General features: G+C 38.2%; 1 protein-coding gene across 3 annotated transcripts in view; it reads left to right on the forward strand.

The window, feature by feature from the left end:
- Positions 1-1,545: 1,545 nt before the first annotated feature.
- The window catches only part of LOC107665902 (latent-transforming growth factor beta-binding protein 3-like), a 56,986-nt gene continuing 42,120 nt past the window's right edge, over positions 1,546-16,411 (forward strand). Inside the window, exon 1 of one of the 3 annotated variants that reach the window (XM_016456967.1) lies at positions 1,546-2,246. In XM_016456967.1, coding sequence (XP_016312453.1) covers positions 2,006-2,246 — 241 coding nt within the window. In that variant the 5' untranslated portion in view covers positions 1,546-2,005. The remainder of the gene's footprint in view (positions 2,247-16,411) is intronic. The other 2 variants (XM_016456965.1, XM_016456966.1) reach the window with 2 other exon arrangements.

Raw genomic sequence — 16,411 nt, forward strand, 5'->3', positions numbered from 1 at the left:
AGCATTTTCTTGTAAAATATACTCCAATAATCTGTTTTATTTACAAATATTTACAATCATTGCTTAATTTTACCCCTTTATGAAAAATACTAAGTGGTATTTTTGCTGCATAATTATTCATAATATAGAATATTTCATATTTAATGAAATGTTAGGAATCTTTGTTGGATATCTTTTTACTTAATTAAGCCACTGGTTGCAAATACCACCAAAAAAATGCAAAAACACACAAAACAGAATATTTGCTGTAGAAATAATACAAATGTAATTTTTTTCTAAGGGCCTGTACATGGTACTCCAAAGAATGCCAGTCAATACTTAATTGTATACATATACAATAATACTTAATGGAATACCATGTATTATCCCTGCTGAAAAAAGAGAGAATGGTTTGCTGTCTGAAGCAGGGCCGTAACCACCAGACATTGACCCCGTCCCCAGTAATTAGAAATGAATTAGGCTACAACGAATATTTGAAATTCTTGCACTGCTCTGCTGCACTCCATTGCGCAGCGCTCCGTTTGTTGTTATGGATGACAATAAACGTTTTAAACGTTACATTTTAAGGTTGGTGTTCCTTGCGTTCTAACAGCGCCCATCAATGTAAAAATGATTGAGATGGCCAATCAAACCAAAGTAGTTTACAGAAGCAGAGCGCGAATTCCAGCTCAAAGTGCCAGTTTCGACATTGAAAGAGAGCGAGGTAAAATTGAATTAGCGAAACATTTAGCATTTACGATAGCTATGTTAAACGACCGACAGTACACTCTAAAAAATGCTGGGTTAAAAAGGGACAAACCCAGCTATTGGGTTGTTTCGACCCAGCGGTTGGATTCAAAACAACCCAACCACTGGGTCAAAACAACCCAATAGCTGGGTTTGTCCCTTTTTAACCCAGTGCTGGGTTATATTTAACCCAGCATTTTTTAGAGTGTAATATCCAGTGATGCCAACTACTCGACTTTTTCTCAAATATGGCCGTTTTGAATTGGAAAGCTACATGTCAGGCATACAAATAAATGTGAATGTATGCATATTTTAAAATAGTATTTGCAAATAGTTAAAAAGGATCACTTCCTAGCTAGAATTAGACCTAGAATTTTCTTCGCTGTTCTAGTTCTTTGTGCTTTATAATAAAAAAAACAGTCCCATGGTAATGGCCTTGGTTTGAAGGTAGTTTAGCTTGTCTCCTAGCCTGTCCAAACTGACAAAATCTCTCTAAAACCATTCAACAGATTTGTCCGACCAAGCTGGAAGACCAAGTGAACCAGGCCTTTTCAGCAGAGGTAGATTTTTGTTGTTGTGGGCGTCTTTCGAGATTTGGAAATCACATGTGGTAAATTGCGCTCTTTAGCCGCTCAGTAGTAAACACTAGAAATTAGTGTTGCGCATGCTGCTAGCTGGCATTTCCACTGCCATTCCACCGTGCGCTTGATGAGTTCAAAATAAGGGGAAAAGAAGGTGACGAGGAAAAGCACCGACGTCAAAACCGCTGTGAGTCCCGTTCCTGTAACGTTACTGCCTCTGGCCCTGCGCCAGCTCGGCTGCCCGTGGATTGGCTCTCGCTTTGCCTCTCCTCCTCCTAAACTTTCCCAAACTGCGATGCGTACACACGCCATCCATGCAGCGACGGAGAACTATGCCTTAAGGAATGAGGAGTTTTTCCACCTTATTCCACTGCCAGGTTGCCTTTTAAAACATGTAAGAATTTTAAAAAGCCTTTTAAAAATGTCGCAAACGGCCTCGTTGCGGATAATCTGTATTTTTTATCCACCGAACCGGACGTAATTTTTCAAGTTTCCTACTTGAAACGGGAAAGGAAGGCATCAGGACAACTTTCTGCGCGAGGACTTTCATTGCCAGCGCTGCCTGGGAAAAGAGCGCGTGCTTGCGTACTTTTCCCAAACGGGGCTCAAGGAGGGACTGCCTGATCCGCTCAGGCTTCTCGGCGATATACTGTGGGTGGTAGCGTGAATGCCCTGTGTTGGCATTGAGGGATGCCAGCATGCCCTCGCTGATTCTCTCCCATATGCTCCTCATCTGGCTCGCGCTCCAGCGGCCGGCTCTGTGCGGCGAGCGGGCGTCCATTCGCGAGCGCTTCAAAGTGGTCATCGCGCCATTCATCTGCAAACGGACGTGTCTGAAGGGCCAGTGTCAGGACACCTGCGAGCAGGGCAACAACACGACTCTCATCGGTGAAAACGGACAGTCGGCGGACACACTGACCGGGCCAGGCTTCAGAGTCGGTAAGTCAATTCAAACGAGTTTATAACGGTCATTATTCGTTTTGGTTTGCTGACAGGACTGATCACGAGCTCTATTGTTGAAGTTTTTGCCACACTTGGATGAAGGACCTTAAAGAAGTTAAACCAAAGTTTACCCAAAAATAAACATTTCGCCTTGAATGACTTGAATTATATATTTGCTTACCCTCATGTTGTTCCAAACCTGCCTGACTTTATTTCTGATGTAAAAACACAAAAGGAGATGTAGGCAGAATATTAGTAACTGAAACTGTCAGTCTCCATTTACTTTCATTGCGTCTTTTTTTCCATACAATGAAAGTGAATGGTGACTGGGCCTGTCATTCTGCCTAATGTCTTTTTATGTTTCACCTAAGAAAGTAAGTAATGCGGGTTTGGAAGTGTGAATCAGTTATGACAGAATTTTTATTTTTGAGTGAGCTGTCCCTTTAATGTACAAACTTTATGATTGAATATAGCCTATGGCATGTGAGTCTGTGAGTGGAAATGCAATAATAACCCCCTCTCTCTTTCTCCGTCTATTTCTCTCTCACTCTTGGTAATGGTTTCTGCATATTGTCTGGTTGGCAGCGTGGCTCTCGCTCTGAGCTGTATCAGATTGGATGTGGTAAGGCATGGTGCCATAAAGTCTACGCAGCAAGATCTGCACTGTTCAGTGCTCACACACATATTCTCTTCTCTTAAACACACACGTACTGTACATTCACATTCTCTTTGTCCACATAAACACACACTTGCAGTCGACACACCCTTAAAATAGTTTGTTTGTGTATGTTAGTAAGAGAAACCCCCTTCTGCAAGGGCTGCTGCACCAGTTTGTTATTTCAAGTAAAGAATGCCAGGAGCTGATATGCTTAGAGAGTATATCTATAAGTGTGTGTGGGTATGTTTAGCTCAACGTTTGTCTGGGTTTTTCATCAATATTGTGATGAAAGTGATGGTTATTTTAGTTCTACCTCTCAGCAGGTTCATTTGGTGTGTTGTCTTTCTTTCTCTCCCTCTTGCTCTCTCTAATTTTGCCTACTGGATGCCTGTGTGCTTTTGAATGTGTTGAGTCCAAAAATAAATAAATGTGGTAAAAAATAAAGGAGGAAGCTGAGTCACTGCTGAGTGAAAGCTACATTTATGGAAGTCTGAAGAAGTCCACACACATCAAGCTCTAAGACTCTGACCAAGAGCATCTGTGGTTCATGGTGTGTGTGAGTGTATAAGGATGTGGGATAGGAGACTTACTTTCTGAATAACAAACATCATATATGACCTATATTCTCTGATTTATTAGAATCTGATTCTAAAACAAGCGCAGCTTTATAATTAGACATAGGCCAATATTTAGTTTGACAGATTTTTTTTTAAAACAGATATTCATCCTTTTCAGTGTAATTGTTTATTTGTTTATCTTTTGTCTACAGATAAATTACATTGTTTTGCTAGTTGTAAAAGAAAAAGATTTGATTTTACTAAGTTGAAAGTCATTTGTAACTCTCTACAGTCATTTTCTAATTCTCACAGACACTTCGATGAATTTTGGCAGAATTTTTAGATTACAAAAACCTGACCTTTCTAACCCTAACTCCACACGAAAATGATTTGTAATGTCTATAATGTGGACACATTCTCATACTCTTATTCTTTAACACAAGTCCTTTTGTTTGAATGACAATCTGAGAATTTGTCTGTCTACAAGATTATGAGAATAGACAAGAAGCACCCAAAAGTTCTTTAATAATGCTACCCAACAGACCGGTTGAAGTTTTTGTTGTTGTAGTTTTATTTATTTAATTTCACCAGACCTGAATTTTTCCTCACAAGGAATTTCAGTTGCTAGCTTAGCCTTGTCCTGAGTCCAGAGTTCATGGTGTTCAGTGGAAATAAGCACTGCAGCTACACTCAAACTGTACAATCATCGTCATTACAATAAGCCTTTATTTTAATGTCAACAATGAGTTCGTCAGGAAGTATTTTACCTTTGCTTAAAGCCTGATTCATACATTTTACATTTTTCTCTGACTTAGACTTTGTGGTTTCAGTCATGGATTGCACATACCGTCTGGAAAATCAGGGACCATAAGACATACTAACATTTCGACTCATCTTATTTGATATGCAGAGTCTCTACCTTTTCTTTTTGTTAAAGGAATTGTCACCAAAAAATGAGAATTTGCTGAAAATGTACTCACCCTCAGGTCATTCAAGATGTAGATGAGTTTGTTTCTTCATCGGAACAGATTAGGAGAAATTTAAAATTACATCACTTGCTCACCAATGGATCCTCTGCAGTCAATGGGTGCCATCAGAATGAGAGTTGAAACATCTGATAAAAACATCACAATAATCCACCACACAAGTTCCAGTCAATCAATTAACATCTTATGAAGTGAAAAGCTGCGTGTTTCTACATCTCGGATTGCCTGAGGTTGAGTAAATTTTCAGCAGCTTGTAATTTTTGGGTGAACTATTTATTTAATATTTGATTATTTACTGACAGTTTCAATAGCAGTTTGTTAAATGGGTCATGAACTGCCTTTTTTATTATTTTGTATTTTTCTTTGAGGTCTACTAATAATGTTATAAATTTTTACATCATCATTTAGAAGTAATAGGCTATTTTCTGTCCTGTATTGACCCCCCTCATCTGAACGCTCTGTTTGAATAGGTGTGGCGGATTGCCTACATCCTTGGACGCTGCTGTGATTTAGGTTCAAAACACATAAATACTCAGTACATATCAAACGATCTGTAATAACAGACAAAGCAATAGTGACCACGTAATAAAAACAGTTATTCACACTTGTGTGGTGCGACATTACTGTCGTATCTAATATAGTCGCACAGCATCATCTTTTAGTTTCCGTCTTCAATCTTCAATCCTGCGTCGAATTGTGCTTTGTTTGTAAACAAATTTGCGGTAAAATGAAGTGAACAAAAGACCTAATTCTTACTGACATGGTCTGGAACTTCATTAAAAATAAACTTCATCAACTCTTTCCTGGGATCAGAAGGAAGGCAATGCAAAGTGTTTTTCCACAACTTGGCACTGAACAGCATCTTGTTGTCTTCTGAGCCATCTTTATCGTTTTTTTTTTCTGCATAGACCTGCGTTTGTCTCTCTCGTTATTTACACATGTGTGAATCGGTGGGCGGGGCTAAACAGGCAGTGATGTAGAAGCAGTCGTTGATCATCTTCTGCGGAGGCGGGGTTTAGCCACACTATTATGTCATAAAGTGGCACATTCCACATCCTGTTGTTCTGGCAGATTGGCTTCAATTTAAGCTGTTTTTAGACTAACAAGAAAGTTTGAGTTCTGAAACTTACAGGATGTTTTTGTTGTACAGTGACCTCTTATATGTCAAAAGAACAATGGAATTTTGATTTCTCAGTTCATGACCCCTTTAAGTACTGAGAAAGCAGCCCCTTTTTCTCTTTTTGTGTTCCTCTGTCTGTCTGTCAATGCCAGGATCTGGGTTTTGTGGTGAGAGGTGTGTAAACCCTAAACCATCCTCCACTTCTGTAGAGTGCCCAGAATGATGCCAGCATGCCACAGAAGCACTACCCAATGCCTATTTCAGTCCTAATTCACACACACACTGCTTCTCTTTCACATGCAAGCCTCACATATTTTCTTGTATTTTGGGGACTTCTGTTCATTTCTTTATTTAACTCGGTTCCTCTTACAGCACAGTCTGCAATCCCTCGTTATTTGACTACTGTGGAATGCAGTGCTAGGTAAATGATGTGATTAGAGTGCACACAATAGTAAGAGCCAGATTTATTACATAACTAGATACATGAAGTCTTTGGGGCTAATCAGGCTTTATTCCTCCCCTGCTCTCATTTTGCTCAGGCTATGCATGGAAAATCCATGCAGCAAGCCACAAAGGAACAGTTTGAGAGTGGAAAATGTGTCAGAAATCCAGTCGAACATTCCAGAAGCATGCCAATCCTTGTGTGTTTGTGAGCGTATGAGTCAGTGGTCATCTACCATTTGTCATAAGTATGAAGTGCAGTAGTTATTACGTTCTGTATCATCAACCTCTGGTTTCTCAGTCCTTTCCCCATGCCATCCTTTTTTACCTTTGCTTTTTTTTTTGTGGATCATATTTCCCATTCTTCCTTGTAGAGATTCCCCATGCATTTCTTATGCAGAAGATTTAAGAGCAGAGTGAGATGGCATAATTAGTGTTGCCAGTCTAAGATTTTGAAACCACAATTAGAGGTTGTGTTGGAAAGTGATAAGAGAACACTGTGTATAAGTGAGTGTCTGTCTTTGAGGGAGAGGTGGCAGCTGTGGGCTTTTTAAAAGGGCAATATTGAAACTCAGGCCCTTAAAAAAGCATTCTGGTTTACTCAGAGTAAACGTACTGCTTTTCACTGTGAGAATGAGGGCAGTTATTTAAAGCAGAGCAGAGGGATGTCTTCATATGTACAGTGCCTTGCGAAAATATTCATACCCCTTCATTTTTTTCACATTTTGTTAAAGTTGCTATCTAATATAACATGTAAGAAAAAGTGAAGAAGACGTCGAAGATCTTGATGAAGAATAACTTTTATTACAGAGTAGCAGTGACAATGTACAGGCAGCACTTCGGATTCAGCGGAGTCAGAATGAATCTCGAGCATCCTACGCTCAAACATTTTATACTCTGTTACGTTCATCTTCCCGCTAGACATGTAAATTAAGTTTCGTCTTAAATGTAAATTGCAGATAACAATGAAAGTGATAGCCTTCCGTTCCCACATCTTTGGTAGTCTTTCAGTTGGAAACAACCAAATGTTAAGGTGATAGGATTATCTAGAATCCCTAGCAATTATATTCAAGTACCCTTTTGGTCAGCAGATGGTTCTTGATGGCCCTAGTGCCGCTCCCACGCTATAGGTGACGAAGTAACGTTCAGGAGATACTGTTAAGGTTCTTCAGCTAAATATTTAGTTAAGGGTATGAATACTTAGGCAATGTACTTATTTCATTTTTTTATTTTTAATAAATTTTACGAAGTTGTGACAATTCTGTTTTTGCTTTGTCATTATGGTGTATGGAGTGTAGATTGATGTGGGGAACAAAAGTAATTGAAAGCAGTTTAACTTAAGGCAGCAACATAACAAAATCTGAAAAAATGAATGGGGTATGAATACTTTCGCAAGGCACTGTATGTGTATTTGTTATTTGGCCACATACCCTGTAGTTATTCAGAAGTGAAAACATGTGAAGGTGGTAGACAGGGTTTTTGAGTGATAGGACTAATTTAATTCTTTACATGCTTCATTGACACTTTTATTTTTTTAGACATCCCCTCCATCGTCCCTTTGTGTTGCTCAGTGTATAAAGCCATTGTTCAGCCAAAAAACAAATTTCTGTTATAATTTAATCACCCTCACATCGTTCCAAACCTGTATGATTTTTTTCTTCTGAAGCACGTAAAGTAAGATATTTTGAAGAATGTCTTTTTTGTCCATGCAATGAAAGTCAATAAGGTCCAGAGTTGTTTTGGATCCCACTGACTTTTATTATATAGGCAAAAACAGTTCTTCAAAACATCTTTGAACTGGTGAACTATATCCCTTAGTCAGGGCAGTCACCATTTAGAATTTTCCACGGATGAAAACGTTGCTGTGAGGGGTAGACTACAGTCTTTACAATGGTACATACATACTGTATAAAGGTACTAGATCACATCATTTTAAAAACTCCCAACTCACTGTTTTATGAAGTTTTAATCTATGAAAATTTCTTTGAAAAGATGTTTAGTCAGCTGAACAATTGACAAGTTGTTAAACAACGGTACAATCCATTAAGCACACTGTACTTCAATCCCTCACAGCCTTGCTTTCATTCCTGTTAAAAGTAAAAAATGGCACTACCCTGACTAAGGAAAGGCCAAGACGTTTAAATATTACTGGTTAATATAATAACATCACAGACTAATCATAGATCAGTAGGAGGCAGTGATGTCCCCCAGGGGCCCGGGACATCATGTCTGGTTTTAATTTTCATTGGTGCCATTGCAAACAGAGACACCAAAACATCAATATTTTCTCAGTCAGACTAAACCTTACCTTAACTTCAGTTAAACACGGACAGATAAAGCACCACATCAAGACTCTCTTGATCACTCTGGATTCACAGTAGCACGCTCCAAGAAAAGGTACAAATAGCTTCCAAATACATCTATTTTTCAACAACTCTCAAAAAAGAAATTTCCAAGGAGTCATTTCATCATAGTCTTAGTGTATAGTATAAAAGTTAGTGTTTGCAGTGTCTGGCTTATTTTCCCTCTGCACATGAAATTTTCCATAATATGCCATTCTAAAGTAGGGATGCGCCGATCCGATATTCATATCGGGTATCGGCTCCGATAGTGCCATTTTTCTCGCATCGAGTATCGGTCAGAGAGAGCCGATCCAAATCTGAGATTTTTTTTTTCTTTTTTTTTTTTTTTTTTTTTTTTTGAAAGAAATTATTTTTTTTATTCCGCAAGGGTGCATGCAACTGATTATAAAACGGATAGTTCCGGTCCTTGATTCTGATTGGTTGAGCTGCGTTCGAAGCTGTTGTAAATTACTCTACAAACATACACCTTTATTTACGTCTGTTGTTGCTCGGCAACCACTTTGTTGTAACCACAACCGTTTCTGAGGAACTACGAAGTTTGGCGGAAGAATAATGTTTTTATTAATATCATTACATTTTATTTGCTTTGTTTTACTCTGTGAAACCTCGCTACATATATGGTATAACCGCTTTATAAAAGCAATAAGCCCCATGAAGCCATGGTTTACAGTGAATTTATGCATGACGCGAAGCAGAAGCGGCTTCTTGGGGCTTATTGCTTTATTCTATTCCATCAAAGAATCCTTGTGGAAAAAATGTATCACTAAATATTAAGCAGCTGTTTTAAACTGTGGTAAAATAAGAAATGTTACTTGAGCACCAAATCAGCATATTTGAATGATTTTTGCCAGTACAGGAATAAATTAAATTATAAAATACATTTATAATTTTTTTTGCAATTTAATAATACTTCACAATATTAGTTGTACTGTATTTGTATTTTGATCAAATAAATCCAGCCTTTGAGAACGTGAGACTTTCAACAATAAAAAAAAAAAAAAAACTTACCTGGCCCAAACTTTTGAACATTAGTGTACAAAAATTAAAATAAAAAATGCTTGTAAAAATCATCTTTAGTGAGCTTCAGCCCATGAATTTAAGTCTATAATATCTAGATACTAGTGTAGTACTTCAAGTTATCTTTGATGTTCATTTTAACTCTTGCCAACTTCTATCAGATCATGTCTGCATCGGAGGCAAAAAAGGCGGATCGGAGCATCCCTATTCTAAAGGTCCCCTTTCCTCTTCCTTTCTCTCCATAAATACACAAATACCTGTCAAGCGCTGATGATGACATCACAGTCACAGTCACCTGTCAGCATTCCATCCATCCACGCTGCCTGCATTCTCACATCTGTTTGGCTTTGTTCTGGCCCCCATGTGACCGTGTATAAGAAGCTTGCAAGACCTGTGTCATAGCAGGAAAATGTAAACATTGAGATGAAAGAGAGAGGTTGCCCCACAGTGGTTTGATGTTTTATTTGATGCGTTTTTTTTTGTAAGATCTGTGGATGAAAGTTGTTTTGAAAAATATTTTTAGCTCAGGTCAGACTCATGACAAAAGTGGAGGTGCTTTGAAGTGAGTCAAACAGCTTTTATTGCTAAACCTTCTGTCTAGTTCTGATGGAAAATGTTTGAAAGAAAATGCCTCTGTATTCACAAGAAAAAGGCATCCATACATGCTCGAATGTTAATATTTGTGTTGGTTTGATATTTGTATGTGGGTTTGTTTATGTATGTTGATATACAGTACAGTACAGTATGCACATTCCGTTTCAATAAACACTCACGCTTCTCTTTTCTAGACCTTTCTCTGTGCATTTTTAAAGTCTCTCTGATGTTTTTATGACTGTCAGGGTTAACAAACAGCTGATAGTGATTATATAGTTAGTATATTTTTGGGAAACTTGGGTTCAGTATTATAATGGGTGTGTGCTTGTTGTTTTGCTGCCCACAGAAATAAACAGTCCCAGACTTTTGTCAAGAAACCGAATTAGGTTGAATTTTCTTTTGCCCCACCTTCTATTTTGACACTAATGGCCACTTTTATATTTTTCGTATGTTTGTGTTTATAACACTAAATTATAGTTGCTAACATATAATTTAATGGGAGGGTTTGTTAGTGTTTTTGCTAGTAATGTTGTTAGCAGGTAAGTTAGTTGGTATTGATGTGTTAGCGGGTGTGTTAAGTACTATGTTTGTACGTAGATGTTAATTGATGAAATGTGTTACAGTGGGCAGTCAGTGTAATGAATTCCAATACATTTTATTCGGTTCAGAGTAGAACTTTCACACTACCACACACTGACACTCTAATATATACACACTACCATGCAAAACTTTGAGTCAGTAAGATTTTCTTTTGAATGAAATTAATATATAGTTCAGTCATGAAACTCTAGATGGCGCAGGCGACGGTTTGTTAACGTAATGATTCAACGATGATATTCAGAGAGTTAAACGACTTGGCACAAGCTGATTGGTTCATGCTGCATATGCAGCCAATGAGCTCACTACCTTGCATTTATATGGCTGGCTAGCATTCACTTGAGATTCCTGTAGCGCGCTTTCAGAGTTTCTCTGAAACCCTCCACCTTCCCCAGCTCCACCTGTATAGATCTGCTACGGGGTTATTTTATATGCTATTTGTGCAGCAGCAATTTACTGCCCTGCTTTTATATGGTTTGCTGGCATTCGCTAGAGATTCCTGCCGCGCGCTTTCAGAGTTCTCTGAAACCCTCCACCTTCCCCAGCTCCACCTGTATAGATCTGCTACGGGGTTATTTTATATGCTATTTGTGCAGCAGCAGTATGTCTTAAATACTCACGGCACCGTATCGTCGTATGCATTGGCAGTAGCAAGTTTCTGTACTTGCTTGCAGCAGCAGCAATAATCTACAACTACAGCAATAACCAACAGCAGCAGCAATTCAGCAGCAGCGTAGCAGATCTATTCCGCCAAGACCTAATACATTAACATTGTCATATCCATCACCATGCTAAAATGTTCAGAGAGTTGTCATGATTGAAATAGTTTTATTCAGTAAGGACACAGTAAATTGATCAATAATGACAGGAAAGACATTTATAATGTTGCATTTATAAATGTATATTTCTGTTTCAAATAAATGCAGACTTGGTAAGCACAAGAGACTTCTTTAAAAACCATTTAAAAATCTTACCGATCCCAAACTTTTGAATGGTAGAGTATGTATGTGTGTTAGTGTGTATTTTTATGTTTTATTTTATTTTATTTTTTTAAAGCGTGTTATAGGTTGTGTTTTACTGATGTTTTTGGATCAGCCTCATGACCATAATCAGTTTGTTTGGTGCACCAACCACTAACTACATGTGTGAGAATTTCTGCTTAATTGAGCTTTGTAATGTTTATAATATATATTTTTAGCATGGTCTTATAATGATCTGAAAAGTGTTGGCTCATCAATATTAATTGGATGATGCAACATTCATTCAGTGGTGCTTGCTGATCTGTTGAAAGACAGGTCAGTGGTGGTTGCCCATCCATATTACCGCTTACTGCTTGTGTGTTTATTCAGTCCAGTGCCAAAGTAACCTGTTGGCAAATGTGTCTGTTTGGTCTTAAAGTCATTGATTTGCGATTTTGCGTGGTCACCTGCAGTTTTTTTTAAATATTTTAAATGTTTATTTTCTGAGCAACATTACATTTGTAAAAATTGGACAAAATTAAACTCTTGGTTGGCCTTTTGTTCCACATCTGATCAATCCCCTTCCTTTTGTCATGTTTAAATGGGTCGGTCATTAACCACTCTCGCCTGTAGGTGTTGAAGCTTATCTGAACTGAAAAACCCTGCGACTGAAGCATTCATGATGACTAATGTTGACTGGTGCTAAAGTGATTCTTCTGTGTGAGGAGGTGGCTGGGGATAAAAGCACTGGTGCTCTATTAATGAAAGAGCCTCTCTCTCTCTCTCTCTCTCTCTCTCTTTCTCTCTCTTTCTTTCTCTGTATATGTGTATATGTAGACCTTCGTATAGAGCGAAAGAGATATTTCATGTTAAATATATATATATATATGTTAGAAGGAACTAGACCATTAGGTGTGTGTGAGAGAGAAGTACAGTACAGTACCACTGATACAGTGGTGCAGAAGCAATTATTATTTATATATATATATATATATATATATATATATAAGTAGTAATTATAAAGTCTGACTTTGGCTCCTAGAAAACCGTACATTGCCAATTTGTATTTAACAAATTTTATCCACGAAAATACGGACTGTGTGAGAGACTAATTTTTCCTCAACACCGAATGCATATTCGGCTACATATTTCAAAAATCCACCCGCATTGTTACGCTCTATATCGCCGATGACCTTGACGTATTTGAACAGGAGGAAGACCCCAGCCTGGTATTTTCTGATAAAGACTGGGTTTTATTTTACAATAACGTCTTGAAAGATCTGAACGAATGGAAAGAAGAGCGTTTGTACGTTGCGGAGTGGGATGGTACGTCATTCAATACCAGGTACCGAGTGGTTGGTGACTACTCAAAAAAGAACCCAGATGACTATGTGTACATATTCTTCTGCGAAGACAAGACGAAGCTCTGCAATTGTTCAGAAAACAGCGCTCATAATGAGCACCACGAAGTGTACACCCTACGGTTTTTATTCAAGTGGCGTGATCTCAAAATTTCATGTAACACTCATTTTCTCGGCGTTCTCCCGAGCGACCAGTTGCCTGAACCCCCGTTAAGGAACTTACCATCGATGTCTATCATTAACACGCATGCTTCGGACCTGCCGGGGGAGCACTGGCTGGCTGTTTATTTAACTCGAGACGGTTCAGCGTGTTTTTTCGATAGCTACGGTAACGCTCCTGACAACGAACACTTTCCGATCTCCATCAAAAACTTTTTAATATCCAACTCATCCGTCGTGTTATATTCTACCAAACGCGTTCAAGATTTTACGTCGGATACATGCGGACAACACTGTGTTTTTCCTATATCATTTAGGTAGGGGTTGCGATTATAACTATGTGATGAATTTGTACAGCGACGATTATATTAAAAATGATAAAATGGTGTCGCTCTTTGTGAAAAGACTAAGATCTAATGCTTGTAATGAAAAAATGTTTTCGTGTATTCATTGTGTGCAAACGTGTAATGCTGCTATGCTGCATGATTGAATTATCCAATGTATGTGTTTTGATCATAAATAAAAACGCTTAATACCACATCAGTTTTACAGTCTTTTATTCAAAAATATTCAAATAGTAGGTATACACGTCGTATCACAGAGACATGCATTTAAAGAGCATGAGAATACATCATTCAAATTCGTATACATATTTTACAGACATTTAAAGAAAATACATCATTAAAATTCTAACCATTGCCTTCGATCGAGAGACGGTGATTTGAACGCGGGTTCATCCGTCCTCAGAGCCGTAATACGTGAAATTCTCTTTTTGACAGCCTTTTTAGAAGGTCGTACAGGTTCAGGAATGACTGTGCGACCACCAAGAGTGTTTTTTAAAGAACTAATCAAACGTCTAACATGTTGATTAGGCACCATAGAAAACGGTATGTTTAATTCGGCAGGAGGCTCAAACAGGCAGGTATGTTGCAGCTGGCTCGGATGGTCCGTTGCACAACCCTCGCACTTCAACCCTCAGCTTTTTGTCGACGATGTGTTGCAGCAGCAGCACGATCGTAGCTTTTATGATTTTGAACCCGACTCCGCTGAAACAACCGTCTGTGGTATCGAAGCCCCCGCTGGCTGCAGAGGTGGCACACAGATCCGATAGGAAGGTCAGGTTGCGATACCCCAACTCCGTGCAGAATTTATCCAACCATTCTTTGTGCAGGTCGGGTGAGTGGGGTTCTCCTGTTGGAATATGGTCGGTAGCATTATCGTCTGTAGACAAGTGGTTGAAAGGAACGTAATCACATTGTGAAGCAGCGTCTTGAGACATGGTGAAAGTGTGATGTGGAAAGGGTTTGACTTACTGCTCTTTATAGTGTCTGTAGTAAATGGGTGGGGTCTGCAACGCGCATGAACTATTGCAAGGACGCCAGGGAGAGCCAGTGCTCTGTGTGTATGTGTCTGAGCTTGCTGGCTTTTGCGCCAGGGTTTCTGAGGAATGTGAACATTTCTTTGCTTCTGCACCACTGTATCAATGGTACTGTACTGTACTCCTCTCTCACACACACCTAATGGTCTATGTGGTCACTTCTTTGTGTGAATATTTTAAACAGTCTCATTTTTTCCTTTTCCACTATCGGTCATTTACTCATTTCTCTATTCATTTTTTTCCTCTCCTTCCTTCTAAACCTCTGAAGCAATTATACCTAGTTGTTTAATTTGTTTTGAACAAATTAAACAGTTTATGGCCAGCGGTTTGCTGTGTAACAAATTGTGTGTTTCTCTGTGAGTGAAGAGTGTGTGTGTTTGTATGTGTGTGTACATGTGGTTTCAGAGAGAGTTCACCACATACATTTCTTCATACCTCTGCTTGCAAACGGTAAATATTTTGGGTTAAAGACATTTATTGAGCACAAGATGAGATAAACTCTAACAGACAGAATGAGAGTCTACACTGAGGAACAGAGATACAGAGCTGATTGACAACAATATTGTGTTAACAGTTTTTGATGGATAGTGCTAAAGTTTGGCCTCTTTGATTTGATTTGTTCACATACATTATAATTATAATAATTATAATAATTATAAGTTTGGGTTCAGTAAGTTGAAAGAAAATGAATGCTTTTATTCATCAAAGACACATTAAATTGATCAAAAGTGTTAAAAAAAAATCTATTTAAAATAAATGCAGAAAAATGTTAGGAAATGTTTATTAAAAACCAAATCAGCATATCAGAATAATTTCTAAAGGATCATGTAGCACTGAAGACTGGAGTAATGACTGTTGAAAATTCAGCTTTGCCATCACTGGAATAAATTGCATTTTAAAATATATTAAAATAGAAAACAGTTCTTTTAATTTGTGATAATATTTCACAATATTAGATTTGTATTGTATTTTTGATAAAATAAGTGCAGTCTTGGTGAGCAACTTCTTTCAGAAACATTAAAACCCCAAACCTTAACAACCCCAAACTTTTGAATGATAGTGTATGTGGCTTTTATATGTAATTTGCAGTGTGCTAAATGTGTGTTGCTCCTCAATGACAGAGTCACAAAGAGATTGCAGTTTTATTGCTCAGAAGTTGCTGTTTAATATCTTGAGAGACTTAGTTATGGATAATTTACATTGATTTAGAGTCTGATAAGAATTTTCTGAGTTCTTAATGAAACTGCTGACTTGATGGCAGACTTATCTTGGTAAATAAGAGAGGACAAGATACTCTTTTATTTTACCTATATGAGAAATGTAAAGCAGTTTGCTCTCTAATCGTATGGCTGGCTACAAGTAATGATATATTTACAGACATCTCATATGTAATTTTGACTTGGCACAGGATGCTTTTTAAATAAGCTTTTAGCTGGCATTTGACTGAGGCTAAGGCTAAGGAACTCTCGTGATTTACACCAAGTAGGTTGACCTACACCCACAATATATTACCTTACATCAACCCCAAGAGTTTACTAGTATGGTGGCTAGAACACAAATATAAATATTTTAAATATTTAACTGCTGAGCAAAGATATTTTAAGAACACAATCAGTAAAAGGTTATTTATATTCCTTGCGTGTCTCAGATTAAGTCAGTTCAGGGACCTGATGTGAACCCTGCTGTAGTGAAGCTGATTTATCCACTGCTGTGGCAGGTTTATGGATTCAACTGCCCTGCTTTTTATTCTGAGGTGTGAGAAAGCTGGTATGAAGCTTTCAGCTTCTTACTGTAAATACATGGTGATTTTCAGACAGGCAATGGATTAGATGAGCACAGCAGACACACCCCTGACTAACCCGCAGAAAATCATCACATGGTCTGTCCTATCGTATACACCCCACCCATCAACACACACACACACACACACACACACACACACACACACACACACACACACACACACACAATG

The sequence above is a fragment of the Sinocyclocheilus anshuiensis genome, unplaced genomic scaffold, assembly GCF_001515605.1.
Source record: "Sinocyclocheilus anshuiensis isolate Anshui unplaced genomic scaffold, SAMN03320099.WGS_v1.1 scaffold1112, whole genome shotgun sequence".
Lineage (NCBI taxonomy): Eukaryota > Metazoa > Chordata > Actinopteri > Cypriniformes > Cyprinidae > Sinocyclocheilus > Sinocyclocheilus anshuiensis.